At 45.8% G+C, this 27,093-nt stretch overlaps 1 protein-coding gene across 1 annotated transcript in view; it reads left to right on the forward strand.

The window, feature by feature from the left end:
• Nucleotides 1-1,306: 1,306 nt before the first annotated feature.
• LOC113615293 (glycine receptor subunit alpha-4) overlaps nt 1,307-27,093 on the forward strand; it is a 29,308-nt gene continuing 3,521 nt past the window's right edge. The window contains exons 1-8 of the mRNA XM_027097517.1: nt 1,307-1,812; nt 5,406-5,536; nt 5,822-5,889; nt 6,521-6,744; nt 6,872-6,954; nt 8,696-8,836; nt 11,734-11,948; nt 24,624-24,773. Of these exons, the coding sequence (XP_026953318.1) occupies nt 1,742-1,812; nt 5,406-5,536; nt 5,822-5,889; nt 6,521-6,744; nt 6,872-6,954; nt 8,696-8,836; nt 11,734-11,948; nt 24,624-24,773 (1,083 nt within the window). The 5' untranslated portion in view covers nt 1,307-1,741. The remainder of the gene's footprint in view (nt 1,813-5,405; nt 5,537-5,821; nt 5,890-6,520; nt 6,745-6,871; nt 6,955-8,695; nt 8,837-11,733; nt 11,949-24,623; nt 24,774-27,093) is intronic.

Genomic DNA, 27,093 nt, shown 5'->3' on the forward strand with positions numbered 1-27,093 from the left:
CAAGTTCTACCCTTCATTGCCTCTAAGTGGGTCCCTTTGAAGAGCTTGCAATCCCCGCACACCCTTCTCTGGTGGGGCTGAGGGGCCGCAGTCAGCGCTGGAATTGACCCCTATAAAGTGACACCGACCCCTCCCCTGAGTACACACTCAAGAACTCAGATGAGCTGTTGTGAGAGTTTCCACTGCAGAATAAATGAAAACATTTTGCTTCTCACAGTCGTAATTTAAAAAGAGAGCGTGAGAAAATGGAGATAATGGGAAGTTGAGAGAGCAAACAGGAATGGAGAGAAAGTGAGGGTAAAAGAAGAGGGGGAGACAGACCCCCACAAAAGGTGAGACCCAGAAAAGAAACAGGAAGGGAGATTAGAGATGGAGAGAGTAAAGATGAAGGAAAGCTTCAGGGAGAGAGGGAGGAAGAAAGTAAGGAAAAAGAGGGAGGGAGGGAGGGTGGATGAGGCACTCGCGGAAGTCCCAGAGCGGTTCAGGTGGTGCTTGAGCAAGTTTGGGGAAGGGTCGTCAAGAAAAGAACTGCTCAAGCACCTGGATGCTGTAAGCAAATGGGCAGAAGCAAGGGGACGGGGAGCGGCCCACACTCCCTGCCTCTCTACTCCATCCTGGGCTTCGGGGCTGCCGGGTCATTGCTCTTGGCCCCCTTGACTTCTCTGAAGCTTGCAAAGCCTGCTGTGCGCCAGGCCTGCCCTGCCCCTGTCAGGGACACCTATTCCTCCTTACAGCCTCGCCAGGCTGGGGAAAGGGGGTTTCAGAGAGCTAAAGAGAGCCCCCCAAGCTCAGCAGAGATGAGCTAAGGGAGGTAAGCAGGCAGGAAAGAGGATGCACAGCTACAAGGATGAAGATGGGTCATGCAGACAGACAGATGGACAGACTGATAGGCAGGCAGACATAGGAGAACTCCGAAGTTCCTCTGCCTTATACATCCCTTGTGTCTCCACCCAGAGGGTTGAGGAAAAGCCACCCCTGCCCTCGGCCTCCTCCTCACCTCCTCTCATCCCTGAAGCTGTCAGCTGGAGGAAACCCACTGGCTCCCCTAAACCCTCTCAGGTCTTTGTCCCCCTTACAAAAATCATTAAGCCTTTAGAGTTCGGTCACAGCTTGGCTCCAGGCTAAAAGGGGAACTGCTGGGGAGGTTGGGGAATCAGGGCAGCCTGCATGCACTCCTCCAGCTGGACAGTTAGAAGCTAGACAGAACACCTCCGGCCCTCTCCAGGCTGCAGCGGCAGCCCAAGCTCCTCCCCAGCACACAGCACACAGGCTCGCTCTCGGAGCCCCACTCCAGCTGCTGGCGACTGTGCCTTTAAATTGCCGCTTTCAAAGGGTGCATCTCAGGGGGAGGCGGGAGGGAGGGAAACATCTTCCTACAGTCTCCCTCTTCCCTCCCCTCCAAGACTCTCCAGGGTTTAGAGAGTGATTGCTGCCCAAAAAGAATCTTCCTCAGCACCCCAGCAGGCAGGCTGAGGCCCTCCGGAGCCCCAGGCGAGCCAGAGCAGGAACAGGTTATCTGTGTCAGAATCACTTCCAGGGGAATAGTTCTGGCCCCTGACTGGTAAGGACAGGGCAGAGAAGAGAGAAGAGGAGAGAGCGTGCAACTCCTAGCCCGGCCCTCCTTGGGTTCCATGCAAGTGGCCCAAGTAGGAAGAAGGCTCTCTACTTTCGGCGTTCCCGCCCAGATACTCCCTCTCACCTTGGCAGCCAGGCTGAGAAAGGACTCCAGGGTCCCCGCAGAATGACAGCTCTTGTTCCAGCAACCCTCTCCTTCCTTCTCCTCTGGACCCTGCCGGGGCAGGTCCTCCTCAGGTGAGCTGAGTGGGGGTAAGAAGGAGATGCATGCAAATACTGGCCGGGGGTAGCAGGGGCTCTGGCACAGTTTCCTTGAAGTTTACAAAAAGCCCACAGTCTGGAAGGCTCCAGGAGAGGACACACCCTCCCCCAGTCAGATCCCAGGAGACTTTCATAAAGGATGTCAAAGCTCCAGAGCAGGTGGGAAGGCTTCTGCATGGGTGAGACTTTCCTGGGCCAGGGTAGGGGCTAGGGAGTGAGCCCCAGAACAGAAGCCATCTGTCCTGTCATGCAACCCTATCTCCCTACCAGCTTGGCCACACGTTCCTCAGATCCTTAAAAATGACACCAACATCTGCCAGCTGTTCACCCAAGAGATTTCAAGGAGTAAGGATTTTCCCAAAAACACATCACAGTGATGTTGGCTGAACAAACCTTGGCCCTCTGCAGTCACCTTACCCTGCCCAGGGGGGAACCTGTCTTCTCGCTGTCCCTGGAGGGGCACTAAGTGGCCATCATTTCCTGGGCTTGGGGGCAAGACATGCTTTGGGCTCCTTGTAAATGGCCTCCTACCCATTCTCACTTTCTCATTAGACCAGGAGCCATTCTAGGTGGATAGGGTGAGCTGAGGAGGAAAGATGGCTGTGCCTTAGGCTGAACTGGTCAAAAGAATGCCTCCCAAGGTGGAGGCAGGTGAGTGCCACCGCAATATCGTCCTCCTCCTCTTCGTTCAAAGAGCACACCAAGATCTGCTTGCCTCTGAGGAGCCTCCTGCCTCACTGCTGGCAGACACATTAGGGGGCAATCAGGCAGGGATGCAGTGGGCGGGGGGGCAGTGATAAACTTCTTCAGAGCGAAAAGCAGCCCGAAGTGCAATGGCAGCTCAGCTGGAGTTGATAGGAGGATGCAGGCAGAAGGGGGCACCCAGCTGACGCTTGCTGGCCCTGCTGGAGGGGAAGTTGCCTCAAGGCCCAAGCTTTGGTGGTAGCATTCCCACTTGAGTGATTGGAGCAAGGCAGGCCCTTAGGAAATCTTGAGACCAAATCCTTCATTGTATTTATGGAAACTGAGGCCTAGAGAGGGCAAGTGACCTGGCCAAGGTCACTTAAGTACCCAGCAGCAGAATCAGCGTTCTCCCCTTACCCCACCCCAAGGCCTTCCATGAGAAAGATTTCCAGCTCTGGAACCTCCCTAGTCCTGCCAGTGTTTGGAAATTTCCAGGAATGAAAGGGAGCAAGGAGAGGTTGCACACAGTGACTCTGCTTTCAGGTCTGCAGACAAGGTAACCTGGAAAAGCGGGGCTGCCACGGCGGTTGGGGCCCAAGACAGCTGAGCCCACAGCCAGTCCCAGGGTCCTGGGGCTGGAGCTAGTGGGAGAGGTGACATGAGAGTGAGGTTGAGGACAGTGGCAAGGGTCTGGCTGCTCCACCTGCAGGGCCACGTGGCCTCCCGGCAGGCAGGTGACAAGCAGCCAGCAGCAGCACCTGGCCAGTGTGGACGTCCCATGGTGAAGCCACGCACTTCTGCTTGCACCAGCACCACCACCCGCCTCCTTGGGTTTTCAGAGCCTGCTTAGGCCACCTGCTCTGGCCGCCCCCACTCAGGGCCAAGGTGGCCTCTGTTCCCAGGGTAAGAGCTCCCTCCTGCTCATGGGATTCAAGGAAGTAAGACTCTAAGGGTCAGGGTGCGGCGGCTGTCACTGACCTTCCCCCACTCTGGTTGCTTGGCAGCCCGCCCTGGGCTGCTTGCATCATGGTATTATGGTAGATGGACTTAGTTTTGAAGTCAATAGCTCTGGGTTGGAATCTCGGCTTTACCATTTAGGAACTGTATGATCATGAACAAGTCACTCCATCTTGCACTCCTCAACTATAGCTGGAGGATAATAAGAGTGATTATTGAGAAGATTGATGTGAAAACTATACTAGATAGTGTTTAGCATGGTGCCTCAGCTATTTGTATTATTCTATCAGTCACTGGCAGGTACATAGATTTACTGGGAAAGAGGAGCTCGCTGGTTCAAAAGAGACTCAGACCCAGAAGGACAGCAGTCACCCCACCTCCCAGCCCCAGCAGTGCAGCAGCAGTAGTGGCAGCAGGGGAGCTGGCTCTGGTGATGATGGCAGGATGGAGCAGAGGGCACAGGACCCAGCCAGGAGTCCAGCCTGAGCTCAGTGTGAGCCCCACCCCTGCCCTCAAGCCCCTGCTGAGCTCCTGGTCCCTAGTCTAGCTATTGGCTGCTAAGCAGACAAGCAGGCATATGGAAGGAACTTTGCTGCTCTTAGAGGGAAACTTGTCAGGGGAGAAGGGGGCTGGCCTCTAGGCTAGGCCAAAGCACACTGGCCCCCTCCTCAAAATGAAGCTCTTAGGAAGAAAAGATGGGAGTTGACCTTCACAGCATGGCCACTTTACTGGGAGGCTTTCCCATGCTTCTAGAGCCCTGCTTTCCTGCCTCTTTTATTGCCAAGGTGAGATGACCTGCCTGTAGCTGCCACAACCCTGAACTGAGGTTCAGCTCAGAATATAGCTTCTTGCTGGAGCAGACACCAGAAGCCAAGCTGCCCTCTCCAGAAGCTGGGTCCTAGCCCCTGAGGGATCAGCATGAAGGCCAAGCAACTAAAACTATCTCTCAGGGGTGTAAATTGCCCTTGAGCCCTTCCCATCCTTGGCTAGGCCAGATGTACAAAGCGTTGCCACAGCCACATTATTTCTGTCACTCTTGTTTGAGCATGTTCAAGGCACCCTCAGAAAGAGAATACTGGATGAGACCTCAGCCTTGGGTTCAAGTCCTGATCCTGGGCCCTGTGTCACTCACCAGCTGTGAGACTTTGGGCAAGTCACTTTTCTTTTGGACGGTCGATCTATCTATCTATCTATCTATCTATCCATTTGTTAGATTCCACATATGAGATCATATGGTATTTGTCTTTCTCTGTCTGACTTATTTCATTTAGCATAATACCCTCCAAGTCCATCCATGTTGCTGCAAATGGCATTATTTCATTCTTTTCTATAGCTGAGTAGTATTCCATTGTATATATACACCACATCTTCTTTATCTATTCATCCGTTGATGGACACTTGGGTAATTTCCATGTCTTGGCCATTGCAAATAATGCTGCTATGAACATGGGAGGGTGCAGATATTTTTTCAACATAGTGATCTCATTTCCTTTGGATAAATACCCAGAAGTAGAATTGCTGGATCATAAGATAGTTCAACTTTTAATATTTTGAGGGAACTCCATATTGTTTTCCACAGTGGCTGCACCAATTTACAGTCTCACAGATTACTCCTTTGGAAGCCTCAGTTTTCTCACCTATAAGATGGAAATAACAGTTTTCACCCCCATCACGCTGAGAATTTTGAGGACAAAAAGATCTAATATATGTGAAAGCAATCTTCTAGGACTAACTATTGAGCTGCTGTGTTGGCTTATGTGTTTCTGTACTTCTCATTTTGCAAGTGGGCACCTAGAAACCCATCTCCTAATCCTCCTGCCTGATGGAGAGATCAGCCAAAGTGGGGAGGGAACAAGGAAGGAGAGGGTCTGTGATAAAGGCAGAATACAACAGATCTCAGTTATTAATTCTTTATCTCTCCTGTCCAGGGTGGCCTTGGCAAAAGAAGAAGTCAAATCTGGGACCAAGGTGTCCCAGCCCATGTCCCCCTCTGATTTCCTGGACAAGCTTATGGGGCGAACATCTGGATATGATGCCAGGATTAGGCCCAATTTTAAAGGTAAGAATCATTCATCCTACAAAATACCCTTCCCTCCCCACTTCTTTTGGGGACATACTGCCGAGCTAGCCTCCATTGCCTACCTCAGGGCCAGGAGGCTGGAGGTACAGGGCTGGCTCTCACAGCTCAGAAGGAGTGTCCCCTCCCCATCACCCATGGGCCTGTGTGCCAGGCACTGCCTTCTCCCAGCAGTACCCTAACCTCAAGCTCAGGGAGGGAGTCTTGGAAATTTCTCCCAAATTCCTGGAATGCCCTGCCAATATGGCTGTGCTTTGCTACTCTTAGGCCCACCTGTGAACGTGACCTGCAACATCTTCATCAACAGTTTCAGCTCCATCACCGAGACTACCATGGTAAAGCATTGCCCTGCTCCCACTTCCACTCTGGTGTGAATGGGTGAAGCCCAGCAGATAGCAAGACTTTCCTCCCTCTGCCATCCTCTTCCTGTTTCAGGGTCATGGCTAAAGCCATGGGATGTCCAAAGTCGGTCACTGGGAGTTTATCTTTCCCCAGCCCAGGGTTTTAGTGGCTAAAGGCAGACTAGCCTAAGCAGCAGATGGTCCAGTTTGGCAGGTAGCTTGATGCATAGCATCAAGGCTTGGAAATCAGATAAACCTGCGTTCAAACCCTGACTCTACCATCTCTTAGGCAGGTTACTCAAATCTCTCTTTGTCTCAGTTTCCTCATCTGTAAAATGGGGATCTTAACAGCACCCTCATCTCAGGATTGACATGAGATTTAAATGAGATGATGCATATGAAGAAAGCACTTAGCAGAGAGCCTGGCACATAGTAAGTGTTTAATAAATGTCTTTTCCCTTCCCTTCTTTGCCATATCAGCCCAAAGCAGGCTCCTTCTACAGTGGAAAATGCCCACTGCCCCTGAGACGTGCTCCCAGCATTTCCTCCTCATGGCCCTCCTGCCCAGGTAGGCTTGCTAGGCCCCTGCAATAGCACTGCCTCTGATGGGCCCATCTCTCTTCAGGACTACCGGGTGAATGTCTTCTTGCGGCAGCAGTGGAACGACCCACGCCTGGCCTACCGAGAATATCCTGATGACTCGCTGGACCTCGATCCCTCCATGCTGGACTCTATTTGGAAGCCAGATCTGTTCTTTGCCAATGAGAAAGGGGCCAATTTTCATGCGGTGACCACAGACAACAAGTTGCTGCGCATCTTCAAGAATGGAAATGTGCTCTACAGCATCAGGTGCAGCTGGCGTACAGCCAGGAGAACTCGGGGCAAGGGGTAGAGGCTGAGGGGTGGGCGGAGGGTTCCCTGTGCTGTGCTGAGGCCCAGTAAGCCAGCCTAACTTCTTTCTTACTGTCCCTGCCAGGCTGACTCTCATTTTATCCTGCCCAATGGACCTGAAGAACTTCCCCATGGATATCCAGACTTGCACGATGCAGCTGGAGAGCTGTAAGTGTCCCTAGAAAGTCATAGAGTGAGGCCTGAGATACCAGCTAGTTAACCCCATGCCATGATATTCCAGACAGCATAAGGGCAGCCCAGAGTGGGGATGAACTTCCCCAAGCACACACAGTGAGCTCTTGGCACAGGTGAGACTAGAAGCCAGGGCTTGCTAACACTCAGCCCAGTGTGCTTTTCCATCCCTTCACTATTGGCAGGTCTGGCTGCCCCACAGGGCCGGGGAATGGGAAGGCTCCAGCCTTACATACAAATGTGCTTATGCTGGATATGGAGGGTCATTTGAGGGGTACCTCCTCTGTCCAGATATAATTTCCATCTCACAGTGCCTAAAGTAATTCTACCTTTACTTCCCCTGAGTTAAGACATTCAAGATGCCTATAAAAATCCAGAGTTGGCAGGGAAGGGGGGAGTCTTTGAACCCTGATTCCTTGTGAACACATAATTTTTTTAACTGAAGTATAGTTACAATGTTGTGTTAATTTCAAGTGTACAGCAAAATAATTCGGATATATATATATATATATATATATATATATATATATATATATTCTTTTTCAGATCCTTTTCCATTATAGGTTATTACAAGACATTGAATATAGTTCCCTGTGCTACACAGTAGGTCCTTGTTGTTTATCTATTTTACATATAGTAGTATGTACAGATAGCTTTTGTAGAGAGGTGGGAGAGGACAGTTCTAGGCATAGGACAGTGCCCAGGATAGCAAGGTCAGCCAAGGGCTACCAAGGGCAGGGGGTGCCAACCTGCAGAGGCTGCCCTAAGTGCAGAGAAGCTAAAGGATAGCAAGACTGGACCATCGCCCATGTCCATTCCTTTGCCATCTCCTGGACAAGTGAGACTGTGAGATCAGGAGATATCCATTTGATCCTCAAAGAAGAAGTCTTGTCAGGCTGTTTCCAACATATAATAACAGTAATGGATAGAATATGTCCTATGTGGTCAGCTTTTTAGAGTTCATAAACCACCTTCACATCCAGGTCCTCATTACCCCCTCTGAAAAGTAGGTGGAGCATTTTACAGAAGGGGAAGTGACTTGCCCAAAGTCACAAAGCTACTCTGGGCCAAGGCCCTACACTGGACATCCGTGAGGCTTGGTGTTTCTGCTCCCATTTCTACCCAACTTGTGAGTATAGTCACCTACGTGGCAAGAGCCTTCACGAACTACTAGCTATCTGTGAGCAACTTGGCATTTTCAATGTTAGCTCCCAATTTGCCCCAGGTCAGGACTCTGGCTGGAAGTCTGTGGTATGCACATTGTCCCGTGCATGACTGGCAAGGTATAAATAGCTCTTTCCTCCCTGGAGTGAGGTGGCAGAAGCCCCAGCTCTGAGGCTGGCTCAGCTCAAGACGTGGTCAGTACACATGCTTACTCCCCTGGGTTTGAGATGGGGCAGGAGGTTCCCAGCTGGTTTCCTTGACATCTTTCCAAGCCTTTTGATGTGCTTTCTAGGTCTGCCAGAATAATTTCTCTTTGGGCCTTTCTAAAGCTTGAGAACTAGGTAGGAGAGGAATCTTTCTGATTTACCCACTTAGGCTGGGCCCATGAGGCAATTGACCCTCTTCCGAATGCTTTTCCTTTCCAAGATGAGCATGAAACTCCTAAAACCCAGGCCTTATTCCTCATTTGTTCTTTCCTGCCAGTTCTAACCCTCTCCCTGCCCCCGTCCAGCCACCACACTGTGCAGTCCTCTGCCATCTCTGTCACTTTCAGTTGGCTACACCATGAATGACCTCGTGTTTGAGTGGCTGGAAGATTCTCCTGCTGTCCAAGTGGCTGAGGGGTTGACTCTGCCCCAGTTTACCTTGCGGGATGAGAAGGATCTAGGCTATTGTACCAAGCGCTACAACACAGGTAAAAATCCAAGATATTTACTGGCTGTGGGCCACAAGAGGGCCTCCAGATGGGAGGGAAAGGGGCAAGGCAGCTAGCCTCTACTGAAGGTCCAATCTGTACCAGATGTGGCGCTAAGTGCTTCATATGACTTATCTCATTATGGTAGGGGTGATCAGCCCCATTTCTCAGAAAGAGAAAACTGAGGTTCTAAGAAGTTGAATCAGTTGGCCAAGTCACACAGCTAGTAAATGGCTGATTTAGAATTCAAATCCAGATCTGTCTAATGCCAAAGCCCTTGTTCTTGTCCCTATCACACGCTGCAGAACAAATGGTCCTGTGCCAGTGAGTGGCAGGAGTGTTCCACCTGTCCTGGGGCCAACTTCACGTGGAAAGTGGGGAATCTACATCTGGGAGTAGTCAGTGAGTTCACTGAACCAGGAGAGAAGAGAATTCAGGTCACCAGCTGGCTTACCGTCCACACCTCCTACCACTGTCCCCACTGCTCAACTCTCATGAATTGGCTTGGTTTCCCAGGTGTGAAAAGCATGCCAGGAAATGGAGAGGAGCTGGTTTTCCAGCCTGAGCGTCTGCCCCCTGCAGCTTCCCTAATCGCTGCTAGCTCCTCATTTCCCCTGGCAATTTGGCTGTGAAGAGCTATGACCCTGAGATAGAGGCCACAAGCTGAAGAGGGGAGATCACACTCCAATGGTGTGCTGATATGCTTTGGGTGCAGCCCTATGAATTTGTGTGTGAATGTGGAGGTGCAGGTAGCTGGGGAGATGAATGAGCCACTGAATTTAGAAAATGCTGGTGTGAGTGGAAATTGGTATAACCTTTTTTAGGGGAAAAACTGGCATTTTGTATATAGACTGGTGGGTTTTAAATTTTGGTGTGCATCATATTTCCCTGGGGAGCCTGTTAAAATATTGATTCCTGGGTTCTGCCTCTCAGAGATTCTGATTACATGTGCTTGGAGTGATGCCCAGAAATCTGTGTTTGAACAAGCATCCTGAGGATTCTGATGCAGATGGTCCAGGGGGCATGCTAAGAAACTTTAGTCTGGAAGCTAAATTTGTTTCCCTACCTGTTGATCCAGGAATTCCACTGCCTGGAATTTATTATGAGGAAATATTCCAAAATATCATATTGACTTTAGACCCCAAGAGGGTTCCTGGATCACTGTTTATACTAGCAAAAGCTTGGAACTGCTCTAAATATCCGCCAATAGGGTGGAAGTTAAGTAAATTACATAGCGCATCTGCTTGGTGGGATATTATCCAGACATTTAAAAAGAATGCTTGCAAGGTGCTTATATCAACATGGGAAACTTCAAGTGGAAAAGGGTAAGATTCAAAGTTGTATACACAGAATGATTCTACTGTGATGAAAGAAACAAACCAAAAGCATGTGTTTAAAAACCCTGGAAGGAAATAGCACTAGGCATTTCTAAAGCAGTATGATACAACAGGTAAGAGCAAGAACTCTGGAGTCAGATAGAGCTGAGTTTGAATTCTGGCTGCACCATTTACTAGTTGGGTGCCCTTGAGCAACATAACTTAATCTCTTTGAGCCTCAGTATCCCATAAAATGGGAAATAATAATTTGACCTGCCCCAAAGAGTTGCTATGGGATTTAAATGAGATAAACTATATAAAGTCAGGGCACTTAGTAGGGGCTTGACAAATGTAAGCTTATGAATATTATTATTCTTTCTCTACTTCTCACTTTCATTCTGTGCTAAACAAGTGTTAATTTTGTCATTGAAAACAAAACTGCTATCACCAAAAAAAAAAAAAAAAAAGGAAGGAAGGAAGGAAAGAAAGAAAAGAAAATATGGATACCTAGCCAAAACATGTCACGGCAAGAAGCCCAGGGTGGGTGGACTCAGGGAAGAGTAAGAGATCACAGCATCACACAGCATGTCAAAGCCATAATCAGTCATTGATGAAATCACTAACCTTGAGGAATCAGACAGTCCTGTTAAGAGTAAGCCTAGGCCAGAATAAAATGATAATATACACATCCTCTGTTTTTTGCTTTGGTTAGCCTAAGCGTCTGCTGCCAGAAGCTCTGAGCTAGTGTTTTCTTAGCCTTGGGGATGGAAAGCAGGGTAAAATGAAGATGGCTGGCAGAGGAGGCGAGCATTGGCACATGTGCCTGGGGCCAATGCACTTTTTGTGGGTGGAATAGAATGCTGCTGCCAGATGCTTTCTGGGAACCCGCTGCCTGCTGTCCAGAGCTGGTCTCTGTTAGACATTGTTTCCAGATGTTTGCTATCCTGCTCTTACGTGCTTAAGACACAGGCGGTGTTTACCTCAGTGAATCATTGCCAGAGAGCTTCAAGGGTCCCAGCACGCACAAGCTAGGCTGCTGAGATTTGAGTGGAGTCTAAGCTCATTTTGTTAATCATGATAATAGTACCAGCTACCTACTGTGCTCAACACCTCAAATACATTATCTCATTTAATTCCTACAACTGCCCAGTGATGGAGTTGATATTGTTGTTACTCTATTTTACAGGCAAGGAAACTGAAGCTTTAAAAGCTTAGGTGTTTTGCCTGAGGTCACACAGCTAGTGAGTGGAAGGTTCAGGATTCAAACCCATAGAGTCTGGCTCTGGAGCCCTCCCACCCTTAATCCTCTTGCAGTGATGTCACGGGGAAGGCCTTCTGCTGGCAACTAAAGTGCTGGGAGCAAGAGGTCAAGTCCCCAGTGGCTTCTCTGCATGTTTCTCTGCATGTTTCCTCAAAACATGCATCTGGTGCTCCCTGGGGCCATTTCGAAAGGCTCATTTATTGGCGCAGGTTAGGTGCCCAGAGGCTGGCCCACAGAAATAGAGCTGCCCTTGTCCTGCCTCTCAGGCTCAGCTGCAGGCTGGGGACCTGGGGCCTGATACCTCACCTCTTTCCTTGCAGGGAAATTCACCTGCATCGAGGTAAAGTTTCACCTGGAACGACAGATGGGCTACTACCTGATTCAGATGTATATCCCCAGCCTACTCATCGTCATCCTGTCCTGGGTCTCCTTCTGGATCAACATGGATGCTGCCCCTGCCCGGGTGGGCCTAGGCATCACCACTGTGCTCACAATGACAACTCAGAGCTCTGGCTCCCGGGCCTCTTTGCCTAAGGTGAAGAGACATGCAAGGGAACTTGCTTGCCATAGAGCTCCCCATTTCCCATTCATCCCCTGTTCCCTCCTGCTGACTATTTTCCTTGGATTTAAGGTAGAGAAGAGCCATCGAGCAAGAGCAGGTGGCCTGCATTCTCTTCCCCCAGAACATACTGCTAATAACATTGTCAACAGTGTGGAGGCTGGGGTTGCAGACCCTGTCTGGCTGGGGAACGAGTAGAGACAGTGCTGACTTACTTTGACTTTCATCAGGAAATACTAGCATGTCCAAGATTAAAAGACCCTTAGCAAGTAGAAAGTCCCACTCCCTCATGGTACAGATGAGGGCATTGCAGCCCAGAGAGATAGAATGACTTTCTCAAGGTCATGCTCCACAAGAAACAATCAAACAATCCGACATCTGTTTCTTGCTATGTCGGAAATCGGATACTATTACAAAAAACTCTAGAGACAATGTCCCTTCTTTTGGGGTCAGAAAACTTTGAGGTAGCAAATAGCAATGAAAGTCAGTAGACTCTGATCACCTAGGGCCTGGTGATATTTTGATTATGCAGAGAGATTTGTGCTGATGGAACTTGGCCTAGGTTCTCCCTGCCTCATGTCTTCATGTGCGGAATTTAGAGGTCGTCACCTCAATGTCCTTACAGTCAGCAAGGCTCTGAGAAAATCAGGGAGCAAACTCATTCATTCATTCAATAAATATTTACTGAGCATGTACTATGTACCAGGCACTGTATTAGGCCATGGAGAAATAATGGGAAACCAAAACAACACAGCTTTTGCAGATCTTCCAGTGAATATGTTCCCTCTTGCTCTGTATTGATGGAAACCAGGCCCTGTGATCGCCCATCCCCCAGTGTTTATTTTTAAGAAGATTTTTACTGGGGACTTAAACAGGGGGTAATCCAGACACCCAGAGTTAATTTACAAATTTGCTATATAGTGGGGAGGTGGGGGTGGGGGTAATAGTGGTTAAGAGTAACAGAATAGAGTCAGGTAGATTTTGATTTAAGTCCCCACCTTGTCATTTACTAATGGTGATCTTAGGTAAAGACCTTAATGTCTCAGTCTCCTCACCTGTAACATGGAAATATTACCTCTTCCATAGGGTTATTGCAAGTAATAAATAAGATAATGTATTAACACAGAGAACAGTGTTTGCCACATAATAACCACTCAATAAATGTTAACTATTGTTATAATTATTAGGAGTCTAGGTGGAAAGAACTGGGTGGTAGACCTAGGCCTAAAGCAGCTGGTGGTGTTTCCAATCATTTTTGAGTCACCAGGAAACCTTTGAGGTGGTCCTAAGCCCTCTGGGGATAAACAGTGACAAAACTCAGATTAAGATCTAATGTCCTGGGCTTCCCTGGTGGGGCAGTGGTTGGGGGTCCGCCTGCCGGTGCGGGGGGTGCGGGTTCGTACCCCGGTCCGGGAGGATCCCGCATGCCGTGGAGCGGCTGGACCCGTGGGCCATGGCCGCTGGGCCTGCGCGTCCGGAGCCTGTGCTCCGCGGTAGGAGAGGCCGCAGCAGAGAGAGGCCCGCGTACCGCAAAAAAAAAAAAAAAAAAAAAAAAAAGATCTAATGTCCTAGGGGAAGTTGTCAGAGATCACTTCCTATACAAGCATACTGCTTTTTATTGCACTTCGCTTTATTGCACATAGCAGATACTGCGTTTTTTAACGACTTGAAGGTTTGTGGCAACTCTGCATTGTCAGATGATGCTTAGCATTTTTTTAGCAAAAAGTATTTTTTAATTAAGGTATACACAACGTTTTTTTAGACATAATGCTATTACACACTTACTAGAGACTACAGTGTAGTGTAAACATAACTTTTATATGCGCTGGGAAACCAAAAGATTTGTGTGATTCGCTTTATTGCAATATCTGCTTTATTGCAGTGATCTGGAACCGAACCCACAATATCTCTGAGGTAGGCCTGTAAATGTATTTCCTAAATGGACAAGGGTATTGAAGAGGCTCTGAGAGGCATACTGGGATTAGGCGAGGGCTACAGGACCAGGTGGAGCTGCAGTAGTGGCCTTGTATGAAGGCCAGAGGCAGAAAAGTAGTTTAGACCTAAGAACCCTGCCCTTGTTTATTGCCACTGCCACACGAGAAGGAGATTCTCCTCTAACTCAGGGAAATGCTGCAATTTATGCCTTATTCTTGCTGAGAGAACTTCTTCCTCCAGTCCCCTCCTGTGAGCAAGCACAATCCATCTGCTCCCAGGAATCACTTCGTTTTCTCTTATGGAAAAAATGGACTTTGTTGGAGGATTGTTTGATTTGGTTTGATTTGGGGTGCGGGTTGCAGTATTTGATGCCTTATCAGATTTTGATGACCTTTTCTTTTTACGTATATATATTTTTATTGAAGTATAGTTGATTTACAATGTTGTGTCAGTCTCTGCTGTACAGCAAAGTGATTCAGTTACACATATATATTCCTTTTGACATTCTTTTCCATTATGGTTTATTACAGGATATTGAATATAGTTTCCTGTGCTATAGAGTAGGACCTTGTTTTTTATCCATTCTATATATACCAGTTTACATCTGCTAATCCCAAACTCCCAGTCCTTCCCTTCCCCACCCCACCTCCCCTTTGGCAACCACAAGTCTGTTCTCTATGTTGGGGACCGTTTCTTGGCCTCGTTGGCCAAGAAGCAAAATATGTAGGCATGCACCCCGAACTAAATAGCTTCATTGGCCAGCCCCACAGAGCAAGGGACTAAGTCAGGGCACTTCCGCTCACTCTTGAGTTTCTGCAACATTAGATTTTATGGGAACCTGAAGGAAAAAGGTAGTGCCAGGTCAGGGGCTTCTGAAAGCCACAGCAATTCCACCCCCAGTACAACTCTAGTGTCCAGAATGAGAGCAGCAGAGGCTCGCTTTGTAAGGGAACTCAGCTGGGATGGCCATTCCCCATGCTCCCGGAAGCCACTCCTTCTTTGCCTTTATGAGGACTGGGGCTCTCAAAGGCACCCATGGCTGTCCCTTTGCCAGGTTCTTGATCTACACAACTGCAGGTGGCTCAGTGCATAATGGAAGGGTTAAATGGAAGTTTCTACCAGACACTGACAGATTAGACCTAAAGTTTCAGTGAGCAGGAGGGACCCAATTCTTTCAAAATCTTGTAATCTAAATGGCTCACAGCGCTTGGGGCAAGTAGTAACAAGGAGGGCCAAGAGAGCAAACAGAAGCCAGCAGAGAAAAATACGAACTATCCATCCATTCATTAATTCAAAAGATACTTACTATGTGCCAGACACTCAGCTAGGCACAGTGAACACGATGGAAACAGTCCCTGCCACTGAAGAGCTTACAGGCTAGTGAAGGAAATAGCCAGATATATTTGATGGATGCTAAGAAGGTGTAGGTAACCTGAGCACATACAGTAGGGGCAACCAACCCAAACTAGGATGATTAGGGAAGACTTCTCAGAGGATACGGTATCTGAAGTGAACGTTTAAGTAAAAGTTATCGAGGTAAAGGAGAGATACAGAGAGAGGTTATCTCCTTGGGAGACAACTGAAATTGATCATCATGGCAGGGTCATAGATTGCAAGGGGCGAGACAAGGCTGAAGTAGTAGGCAGGGGCTAGATGTCATGCTAAGGGGAGCATTGACTGTATCAGAAGGATAATGGAGAACGACTGAAGGGTTGTAAGCAGAGGAGTGATATGATCAGACTTACATTTTCAAAACAAAATTCTGGCTGCTGTTTGGAGAACAGATTGCAGGTGGCAAGCGTAGATGCAGGGAGACCATTTAGGAAACTGTTGCACTCCTTCAGATGAGCCAGGGTAGCAAGTGGATGGATTCCACAGATATTTAAGGTGTATTGTTGACACATGTATTGTTAACAAGACTTTCTTCCTGCTGCTTGAGGTGTCCTTTTCTTTTGATGGTCCAAAGTCCTTAGTGGACCTCCCTTGTCATTACCTCATTAAGGATTTTTGTAGCACTTAACATCCCTGTGGGCACAGTGGGACTGGGAGATGGTGAATGAAATAGGATGACCTCTTAGTAGGTGGCAAAGTGGAAACACCAAGGGATGCTTAATCAGGGTTGCCTAGCAACCCATCACTACCATCTCAGTGGAACTGCCTTAAAAGAAAAAGAGCAGGATTTCTCAATCTTTTATTTTTTACACACACTCACTGTACTTTATTTTTACAAGAGATAAATAAAGTGACACCAAGCATTGTAAATGGATGACCACAACAAAAGCAACAATGATTGCAATTACCAAACACGAAACACACTCATACTAGGTCATAATATTGACATTCAGTCCAGTAATCCTCCACTGTTAACAGCTCCTTTACTTTGCAGTGAAACTTGATTTGTATATTTTTGCCTCTGAGTCCTTGTGGGATTTTTTTTATTCAAAAAGAAAGTCACAAAAATTATAATCATCCTCATCAGTTCACTCAGTCCCATGCAATTAATTTTTTTTTCATCTTCATATTTTGTTAGCACTTTTATGAATCCATCAGTTTTCCATTAGAGTTCTGAAAATGCTTATTCATTCAGTTCGGCAGTATAGTCAGTTACCAGAAACCTGTACTTGTCAGAGTCTTTTCCATGAAATCCTTGAAGATGAAACACTTTTATAGGAACATTTTTGCAAAAGCATCAGAGTACACCCAGAACTGTCTGTAAATGACAAAAGACTTTAAAATGACCACGGTTAGAGATTTGATGAAAGTTCATAATAAGAAAATTGACAAGGAAATTTAGTTATTTCTGAGATATACATTTTAAAGTAATAACTAGAATTATGACTTATAACATTATACCAGAACATATAAAATTTTTAGAAATTTCATATAATGTCTGAAACATTTATATTAACATATTTCCATACAAATAACCCAAAGAAAGTTTAGTATTAGTTGTTTTTTGTTTGTTTGTTTGTTTATACGGCAGGTTCTTATTAGTCATCAATTTTATACACATCAGTGTATACATGTCAATCCAATCGACCAATTCAGCACACCACCATCCCCACCCCACCGCAGTTTTCCCCCCTTGGTGTCTTTACGTTTGTTCCCTACATCTGTGTCTCAACTTCTGCCCTGCAAACCAGTTCATCTGTACCATTTTTCTAGGTTCCACATACATGCATTAATATACGATATTTGTTTTTCTCTTTCTGACTTACTTCACTCTGTATGACAGTCTCTAGGTCCATCCAAGTCTCAACAAATGACTCAGTTTCGTTCCTTTTTATGGCTGAGTAATATTCCATTGTATATATGTACCACAACTTCTTTATCCATTCATCTGTTGATGGGCATATAGGTTGCTTCCATGACCTGACTATTGTAAATAGTGCTGCAATGAACATTGGGGTGCATGTGTCTTTTTGAATTATGGTGCTCTCTGGGTATATGCCCAATAGTGGGATTGCTGGATCATATGGAAATTCTATTTTTAGTTTTTTAAGGAACCTCCATACTGTTCTCCATAGTGGCTGTATCAATTTACCTTCCCACCAACAGGGCAAGAGGGTTCCCTTTTCTCCACACCTTCTCCAGCATTTGTTGTTTGTAGATTTTCTGATGATGCCCATTCTAACTGGTGTGAGGTGATACCTCATTGTAGTTTTGATTTGCATTTCTCTAATAATTAGTGATGTTGAACAGCTTTTCATGTGCTTCTTGGACATCTGTATGTCTTCTTTGGAGAAATGTCTATTTAGGTCTTCTGCCCATTTTTGGATTGGGTTGTTTGTTTTCTTAATATTGAGCTGCATGAGCTGTTTATATATTTTGGAGATTAATCCTTTGTCCGTTGATTCCTTTGCAAATACGTTCTCCCATTCTGAGGGTTGTCTTTTCGTCTTGTTTATGGTTTCCTTTGCTGTGCAAAGGCTTTTAAGTTTCATTATGTCCCGTTTGTTTATTTTTGTTTTTATTTCCATTACTCTAGGAGGTAGATCAAAAATGATCTTGCAGTGATTTATGTCAAAGAGTGTTCTTCCTATGTTTTCCTCTAAGAGTTTTATAGTGTCTGGCCTTACATTTAGGTCTTTAATCCATTTTGAGTTTATTTTTGTGTATGGTGTTAGGAAGTGTTCTAATTTCATTCTTTTACATGTAGCTGTCCAATTTTCCCAGCACCACTTATTGAAGAGACTGTCTTTTCTCCATTGTATATCTTTGCCTCCTTTGTCATAGATTAGTTGACCATAGGTGCGTGGGTTTATCTCTGGGCTTTCTATCTTGTTCCATTGATCTATGTTTTTGTGCCAGTACCATATTTTCTTGATTACTGTAGCTTTGTAGTATAGTCTGAAGTCAGGGAGTCTGATTCCTCCAGCTCCGTTTTTTTCCCTCAAGACTGCTTTGGCTATTCGGGGTCTTTTGTGTCTCCATACAAATTTTAAGACGATTTGTTCTAGTTCCGTAAAAAATGCCATTGGTAATTTGAAAAGGATTGCATTGAATCTGTAGATTGCGTTGGATAGTATAATCATTTTCACAATATTGATTCTTCCAATCCAAGAACATGGTATATCTCTCCATCTGTTGGTATCATCTTTAATTTCTTTCATCAGTGTCTTATAGTTTTCTGCATACAGGTCTTTTGTCTCCCTAGGTACGTTTATTCCTAGGTATTTTGTTCTTTTTGTTTCAATGGTAAATGGGAGTGTTTCCATAATTTCTCTTTCAGATTTTTCATCATTAGTGTATAGGAATGCAAGATTTCTGGGCATTAATTTTGTATCCTGCAACTTTACCAAATTCATTGATTAGCCCTAGTAGTTTTCTGGTGGCATTTTTAGGATTCTCTATGTATAGTATCATGTCATCTGCAAACAGTGACAGTTTTACTTCTTCTTTTCCAATTTGTATTCCTTTTATTTCATTTTCTTCTCTGATTGCTGTGGCTAGGACTTCCAAAACTATGTTGAATAATAGTGGAGAGAGTGGACATCCTTGTCTTGTTCCTAATCTTAGAGGAAATGCTTTCAGGTTTTCACCATTGAGAATGATGTTTGCTGTGGATTTGTCGTGTACGGCCTTTATTATGTTGAGGTAGGTTCCCTCTGTGCCCACTTTCTGGAGAGTTTTTATCATAAATAGGTGTTGAATTTTGTCAAATCTTTTTCTGCATCTATTGAGATGATCATATGGTTTTTCTCCTTCCATTTGTTAATATGGTGTATCATATTGATTGATTTGTGTATATTGAAGAATTCTTGCATCCCTGGGATAAATCCCACTTGATCATGGTGTATGATCCTTTTAATGTGTTGCTGGATTCTGTTTGCTAGTATTTTGTTGAGGATTTTTGCATCTATATTCATCAGTGATATTGGTCAGTAATTTTCTTTTTTTGTAGTATCTTTGTGCGGTTTTGGTATCAGGGTGATGGTGGCCTCATAGAATGAGTTTGGGAGTGTTCCTTCCTCTGCAATTTTTTGGAAGAGTTTGAGAAGGATGGGTGTTAGCTCTTCTCTAAATGTTTCATAGAATTCACCTGTGAGAAGCCATCTGGTCCTGGACTTTTGTTTGTTGGAAGAGTTTTAATCACAGTTTCAATTTCGTTACTTGTGATTGGTCTGTTCATATTTTCTGTTTCTTCCTGGTTCAGTCTTGGAAGGTTATACCTTTCTAAGAATTTGTCCATTTCTTCCAGGTTGTCCATTTTATTGGCATAGAGTTGCTTGTAGTAGTCTCTTAGGATGCTTTGTATTTCTGCGGTGTCTGTTGTAACTTCTCCTTTTTCATTTCTAATTTTATTGATTTGAGTCCTCTCCCTCTTTTTCTGGATAAGTCTGGCTAATGGTTTATCAATTTTGTTTATCTTCTCAAAGAACCAGCTTTTAGTTGTATTGATCTTTGCTATTGTTTTCTTTGTTTCTATTTCATTTATTTCTGCTCTGATCTTTATGATTTCTTTCCTTCTGCTAAGTTTGGGTTTTGTTTGTTCTTCTTTCTCTAGTTACTTTAGGTGTAAGTTTAGATTGTTTACTTGAGATTTTTCTTGTTTCTTGAAGTAGGCTTGTATAGCTATAAACTTCCCTCTTAGAACTGCTTTTGCTGCATCCCCATAGGTTTTGGATCGTTGTGTTTTCATTGTCATTTGTCTCTAGGTATTTTTTGATTTCCTCTTTGATTTCTTCAGTGATCTCTTGGTTGTTTAGTAACGTATTGTTTAGCGTCCATGTGTTTGTGTTTTTTACATTTTTTTCCCTGTAATTCATTTCTAATCTCATAGCGTTGTGGTCAGAAAAGATGCTTGATATGATTTCAATTTTCTTAAATTTACTGAGGCTTGATTTGTGACCCAAGATGTGATCTATCCTGGAGAATGTTCTGTGTGCACTTGAGAAGAAAGTGTAATCTGCTGTTTTTGGATGGAATGTCCTATAAATATCAAGTAAATCTATCTGGTCTATTGTGTCACTTAAAGCTTCTGTTTCCTTATTTATTTTCATTTTGGATGATCTGTCCATTGGTGTAAGTGAGGTGTTAAAGTCCCCAACTATTATTGTGTTACTGTCGATTTCCTTTTTTATAGCTGTTAGCAGTTGCCTTATGTATTGAGGTGCTCCTATGTTGTGTGCATATATATTTATAATTGTTGTATCTTCTTGGATTGATTCCTTGATCATTATGTAGTGTCCTTGTCTCTTGTAACATTCTTTATTTTAAAGTCTATTTTATCTGAGTATAGCTACTCCAGCTTTCTTTTGATTTCCATTTGCATGGAATATCTTTTTCCATCCCCTCACTTTCAGTCTGTATGTGTCCGTAGGTCTGAAGTGGGTCTCTTGTAGACAGCATATATATGGGTCTTGTTTTTGTATCCATTCAGCAAACCTGTGTCTTTTGGTTGGAGCATTTAATCCATTCATTTATAAGGTAATTATCGATATGTATTTTCCTATGACCATTTTCTTAGTTGCTTTGGGTTTGTTTTTGTAGATCCTTTTCTTCTCTTGTGTTTCCCACTTAGAGAAGTTCCTTTAGTATTTGTTGTAGAGCTGGTTTGGTGGTGCTGAATTCTCTTAGCTTTTGCTTGTCTGTAAAGCTTTTGATTTCTCCATCGAATCTGAATGAGATCCTTGCTGGGTAGAATAATCTTGGTTGTAAGTTCTTCCCTTTCATCACTTTAAGTATATCATGCCACTCCCTTCTGGCTTGTAGAGTTTCTGCTGAGAAGTCAGCTGTTAACCTTATGGGAGTTCCCTTGTATGTTATTTTTCATTTTTCCCTTGCTGCTTTCAATAATTTTTCTTTGTCTTTAATTTTTGCCAATTTGATTACTATGTGTCTCGGCATGTTTTTCCTTGGGTTTATCCTGTATGGGACTCGCTGCACTTCCTGGCTCTTTCCTTTCCCATGTTAGGGAAGTTTTCAACTATAATCTCTTCAAATATTTTCTCTGGCCCTTTCTCTCTCTCTTCTCCTCTGGGACCCCTATAATGCGAATGTTGTTGTGTTTAATGTTGTCCCAGAAGTCACTTATGCTGTTTTCATTTCTTTTCATTCTTTTTTCTTTATTCTGTTCTGCAGCAGTGAGCTCCACCATTCTGTCTTCCAGGTCACTTATCCGTTCTTTTGCCTCAGTTATTCTGCTGTTGATTCCTTCCAGTGTAGTTTTCATTTCACTTATTGTATTGTTCATCTCTGTTTGTTTGTTCTTTAATTCTTCTAAGTCTTTGTTAAACATTTCTTGCATCTTCTCGATCTTTGCCTCCATTCTTTTTTTTTTTTTTTTTTTTTTTTTTTTTTTTTGCATTACGCAGGCCTCTCACTGTTGTGGCCTCTCCCGTTGCGGAGCACAGGCTCCGGACGTGCAGGCTCAGCGGCCATGGCTCACGGGCCTAGCTGCTCCGCGGCATGTGGGATCTTCCCAGACGGGGGCACGAACCCGTGTCCCCTGCATCGGCAAGTGGACTCTCAACCACTGTGCCACCAGGGAAGCCCCTTTGCCTCCATTGTTTTTCCGAGGTCCTAGATCATCTTCACTATCATTATTCTGAATTCTTTTTCTGGAAGGTTGCCTATCTCCACTTCATTCAGTTGTTTTTCTGGGGTTTTATCTTGTTCCTTCATCTGGTACGTAGCCCTCTGCCTTTTCATCTTGTCTATCTTTCTGTGAATGTGGTTTTTATTCCACAGGCTGCAGGACTGTAGTTCTTGCTTCTGCTGTCTGCCCTCTGGTGGATGAGGCTACCTAAGAGGCTTGTGTAAGTTTCCTGATGGGAGGGACGGGTGGTGGGTAGAGCTGACTGTTGCTCTGGTGGGCAGAGCTCAATAAAACTTTAATTCACGGGGCTTCCCTGGTGGTGCAGTGGTTGAGAGTCCGCCTGCCATTGCAGAGGACATGGCTTCATGCCCCGGTCTGGGAAGATCCCACATGCTGTGGAGCGGCTAGGCCCGTGACCCATGGCTGCTGAGCCTGCACGTCTGGAGCCTGTGCTCTGCAACGGGAGAGGCCATAAGAGGCCCGCGTACCACAAAAAAAATAAAACAAAACTTTAATACGCTTGACTGTTGATGCGTGGAGCTGGGTTCCCTCCCTGTTGGTTGTTTTGCCTGAGGCAACCCAACACTGGAGCCTACCTGGGCTCTTTGGTGGGGCTAATGACAGATTCTGGGAGGGCTCACACCAAGCAGTACTTCCCAGAACCTCTGCTGCCAGTGTCCTGTCCCCACGGTGAGCCACAGCCACCCCCCGCCTCTGCAGGAGACCCTCCAACAGTAGCAGGTAGGTTTGGTTCAGTCTCCTCTGGGGTCACTGCTCCTTCCCCTGGGTCCCAATGCGCACACTACTTTGTGTGTGCCCTCCAAGAGTGGAGTCTCTGTTTCCCCCAGTCCTGTCGAAGTCCTGCAATCAATTCCCACTAGGCTTCAAAGTCTGATTCTCTAGGATTTCCTCCTCCCGTTACCGGACCCCCAGGTTGGGAAGCCGGACGTGGGGCTCAGAACCTTCACTCCAGTGGGTGGCCTTCTATGGTATAAGTGTTCTCCAGTCTGTGAGTCACCCACCCACCAGTTATGGGATTTGATTTTACTGTGATTGCGCCCCTCCTACCATCTCATTATGGCTTCTCCTTTGTCTTCGGATGTGGGGTATCTTTTTTGGTGAGTTCCAGTGTCTTCCTAGGGTTTCTCAATCTTAGCACTATCATCATTTTGGGTGAGATAATTTTTCTTTAATGTGTGGGTTGGGAGGGGCTGTCCTATGCACTGTAGGATATTTAGCAACTTCCCTGGCCTCTACCCACTAGATGCCAGTTGCCAGCACCACCCCAAAATTGTGCACCCAAAAATGTCTCCTAACATTTTGAAAGGCCCCTGGTGGGGTGGGGTTGGGGGGAGTCAGCCCTAGTTAAGAACCACTGAGGTGGAAGATTTCTCTAGTGAGACCTGCTCCTTACCTGGAATCTGCAGCAACCTCACTGTCCAACATAGCAGAGGCTGATGAAAAAAGTTGCCTGTCATTAGTCCTACTCCTGCTGGGGAGCCCCATAAGGTGAGCTCAGCTGCTCAAAACAATGTACGGAGGTGATCTGATTGAGGAAGTGAAAGGACTTCATAAACCTGAGCTCTGGCCTCCCTTCTAGTCCCACCCAGCCACAACCCTGCTTCAGGAGAAGTGAGCATTCACTCTTCACAAGGGAAATGGGAGAGAAAAGTACAGTCATCCCTCAGTACCAGTGGGGGATTGCTTCCAGGACCCCCTGCAGATAGCAAAATCAGCAGATGCTCAAGTCCCTTACATTAGGCCCTTCGTATCCTCAAACGCAGAATCCATGAATACAGAGGGCTGACTGTACTTAAAGGCTACCAAGGCAGGTAGTAGAGGAGAGCACTAAGGAATGGATAAGCAGAAGCCAGCAGTGCCTTGAAATGAGAGACGCATCCATAGCCGGGGGTGATTTGTACACTCCATTGGGATCCCTGCCCTGTTCTGCTCTTCATTGTAAGACATGAGGCACTCACTCACCACTCAGTTCAAATCCCCACCAGGGTCTCTCACAAAGAACAGCAGGAAAAAAATCACAAGGTCAAGGAAGAATAGGGTTGGAGGAAGGAAAGGAAGGACCTCCTAGTCTGATATTGATACTACAGCCTAGGTAAAGGGCAGCACCACTGAATTGAAAGCCCAGGATCCCCAAGCCCTACTGCTATCTTCTCACTGGGTAATCTTGGCTAAGATTTTTCCCCTCAAGGCCTCCAATGTCCTCATGTGTCTCACATGGGAATAACGCACCCCACCCAATTACCACCACAGCTGTGATGACCCTAGGAGAGAACAGAAGGCAAACAAATACAGCATTCATGTTCATTGCTTTTTATTGAAGGAAAAGAATCAGAAGACAAGAGTGAAAAGAATAATAAGAAGCAGAAGCAGAAGTAAGGAAAGAAGAAAGAAAGAAAGGAAAAGAAGTGTAGGGAGGAAAGGCAGATGGAAGAGGAGGGTGGAGAGGGCAGAGAGGTGAAAGATGATGGGTAGCCCGATCTCTTTGACATGGGCCTTCAGACAATGGGATATATCATGGGAAGCTTCTTTAAAAACCAGAATAAATTCAGGATAAAACTGAAGAACAGCAGGCAGTTGATATGGGTTGGCAACTCACTGGACAGGCCATGGAAGGACTCCTGGAAAGTTGACTGCTCCATTGGTGGATGTTGCAGGTGTCCTACGTGAAGGCAATTGATATCTGGATGGCTGTGTGCCTCCTCTTCGTGTTCGCTGCCCTGCTGGAGTACGCTGCTGTCAATTTTGTCTCCCGTCAGCATAAGGAATTCATGCGACTTCGAAGAAGGCAGAGGTGCCAACGCATGGTGAGTATAACTAGGGAGGGGCCCACTTCCTTTCTCCTTTGGACTCCTTCCTCCCTACTACTCCTCCCACAAACCAAGACTTGACCTAGGCTGCAAGGACTAGACAGGCAATCAGGACCCTGGATTCTAGTCCCAAGCTGGTCACAAATAAGCTAAGTACTTTAACCTCTTTGATTCTATTTATTTTTCTGTCCAATGGGACCTTAATTCCTGTAGGGCAGTCTAGCAGACTGATTAAGAGCATAGGCATAGTAAGCACTGAAAAAATGTTAGCCAATATTAGAACCTTGTCAAGTTAGTTAACATGAGATTGCTTTGAGAATAATTAGTGGTTGCTCCTGACTCTCCTCCCACCCAGGAGGAAGGTACCCCAAGTTGTCATATACTGTTTGGTGGTTAAGAATTCAGATCAAGCATTGTTGCCTTTCTAGGGGAGCATTATAAAAGGGTCCCCATAACTAAACTGGAATTGAAAAACCACCACTTGCCTCTTCTGGCTGTTGGATTTCTTCACCTTGATCTTCATTGGGCGCATCAGAGTTGTTGGGCATGAGCTGTTGTTCTCCCTCGCTCTTGTTTGTTAACCCCATTTCTTCTACAGTAGAGTGATCACCTGGGGAAATAGAGCAGGGATTTTGTCATCATGACAACAGAGGCAGTTCTTCCTCCCCACCGTTACCCAGACCATAGGTGCTAGGTATGTTGCCATGACAACAGAGGTGCCTGGGCCACTCTCACAGAAGCCAGTGCCCAATTATGAGCAAAGCTAAAAGCCTTTGCTGAGCTACATACTGGTCACTTAATCATCAGACACACAGAGCTCTGGCCTGTCTTGAGCTCTGACTCCTTGTTTTCTGCCTTATCTGGAGGCTCCAAAGCCAAGCGGCAGGCACATATGACCTCTTGGGGGAGAGGAAACAATGTTCTATCTAAGCCCACTGGCTCTAGCCTGTCGGGGCCACTGTAGCACTAAGGTTCTTCTCTCTTCTTAACATCCCACCTCCCACTTCAGCTGCTCCTGGAGTACCCTTACCATATGTCTGCACTAAAATTATCCTCCGGGATTTCATGTTCCTTGCTAAGGTCCCTTTCTGCTGAGGGCAGGGCTCCTGCCTCATCTAATGGTTTGTCAGAATTTATCAATTCTTGCCTGGCTTCAGTCCTTGAGTTGTGTCCTGGGAAACCCGCCCTCTAGTGGATTGATCCATAACTACATCTCCTTGCGTAGGACCGATTCTTCAAGAGACCTAAAAGCCTTCCTATCCAATGCTGAGACTTAGAAAAAATATATGGACTTGGCAGAAGGGCAAGAAAAGTAGATGCACCCTTTTCTAAGCTAACTGTCCCCACCTCCTTTTTAGCTGTGTCAAGCCTGCCCGCAGGTACCAAAATCTTATCTTTATAGGGGTTTTTATCTTGATGCCTTCTCAATGCCTACCTTGGGAAAGAAGAGCAGGCTGCCAACCAGTTCCAGAGTCCTTTTGCCAGTTAGATTGCCTGTGTGGGTGTCCCGGAAACAGAAGACTGCTGCAGTTACTGTAGAGCTACTCCAGGTTGACACTAGTCCCGCCCCCTTCCCTGCACCTCTCCAACCTCCAACTGCCCACAGCCTATCCCCTCCTGGTCATGTATAGGGTGATCCTGATTTCATAATGAAGTCTGTCATAACCCGTGCTCAATATTTGCGAAGTTATAACATCAGCCTGGGCCCTGCTTAGGCACCTGGATCCTGCCTCAAAGTGGACTGGGCTTATGATTAATATAAATAAAACCTGAAAACCAAAACCTGTGCCATTAGTCCTGTCCCTTTTTGAGTTTCCTAAAGCCACTGCCATCCCAGAAGAAATGTAGCAGAATCCTAGAGGTCACTGAGCAGGTTGAAAAAGTTGATGCAGGGTTAATCCATTTCTAGAACCTCTCTCTGGGCCCTGCTGTTCCAGCTAGAGCAGCAGTTTTTAGTCTTGAGAGGAGCCCTCTTAAGGGAGAGAGAGAATCCATATGATTTTCAGGGATCCCTTAGTCAAGAACAAGTTAGGAGTATTCTAGAAGCCAGCCAGCTGTTCACCCAGCTCCAGACTTCATTCTGTTCTTCTCAAATCTCTCCTCAACCACCCATCTCCACAGCATGGTGATCTCCTTCCATGTCACGGTCTAAAATATTGGCTTGGCCAAAAAGTTCGTTCGGGTTTTTGGGCAATCCAATAGCTCAATTTTTTCCCCCAGACATTTCCACTTTGTCTTCCCAGCTAGTCTAGAAACCCCACAGGGAAGAGTCTGTCTCTCCTTTTTTATAATCTCAACAGGCCCTGGCACCAGGTTC

This window comes from Aethalodelphis obliquidens, unplaced genomic scaffold, assembly GCF_003676395.1.
Source record: "Aethalodelphis obliquidens isolate GAN/ISIS:26980383/991018 unplaced genomic scaffold, ASM367639v1 scaffold114, whole genome shotgun sequence".
Taxonomy (NCBI): Eukaryota; Metazoa; Chordata; class Mammalia; order Artiodactyla; family Delphinidae; genus Aethalodelphis; species Aethalodelphis obliquidens.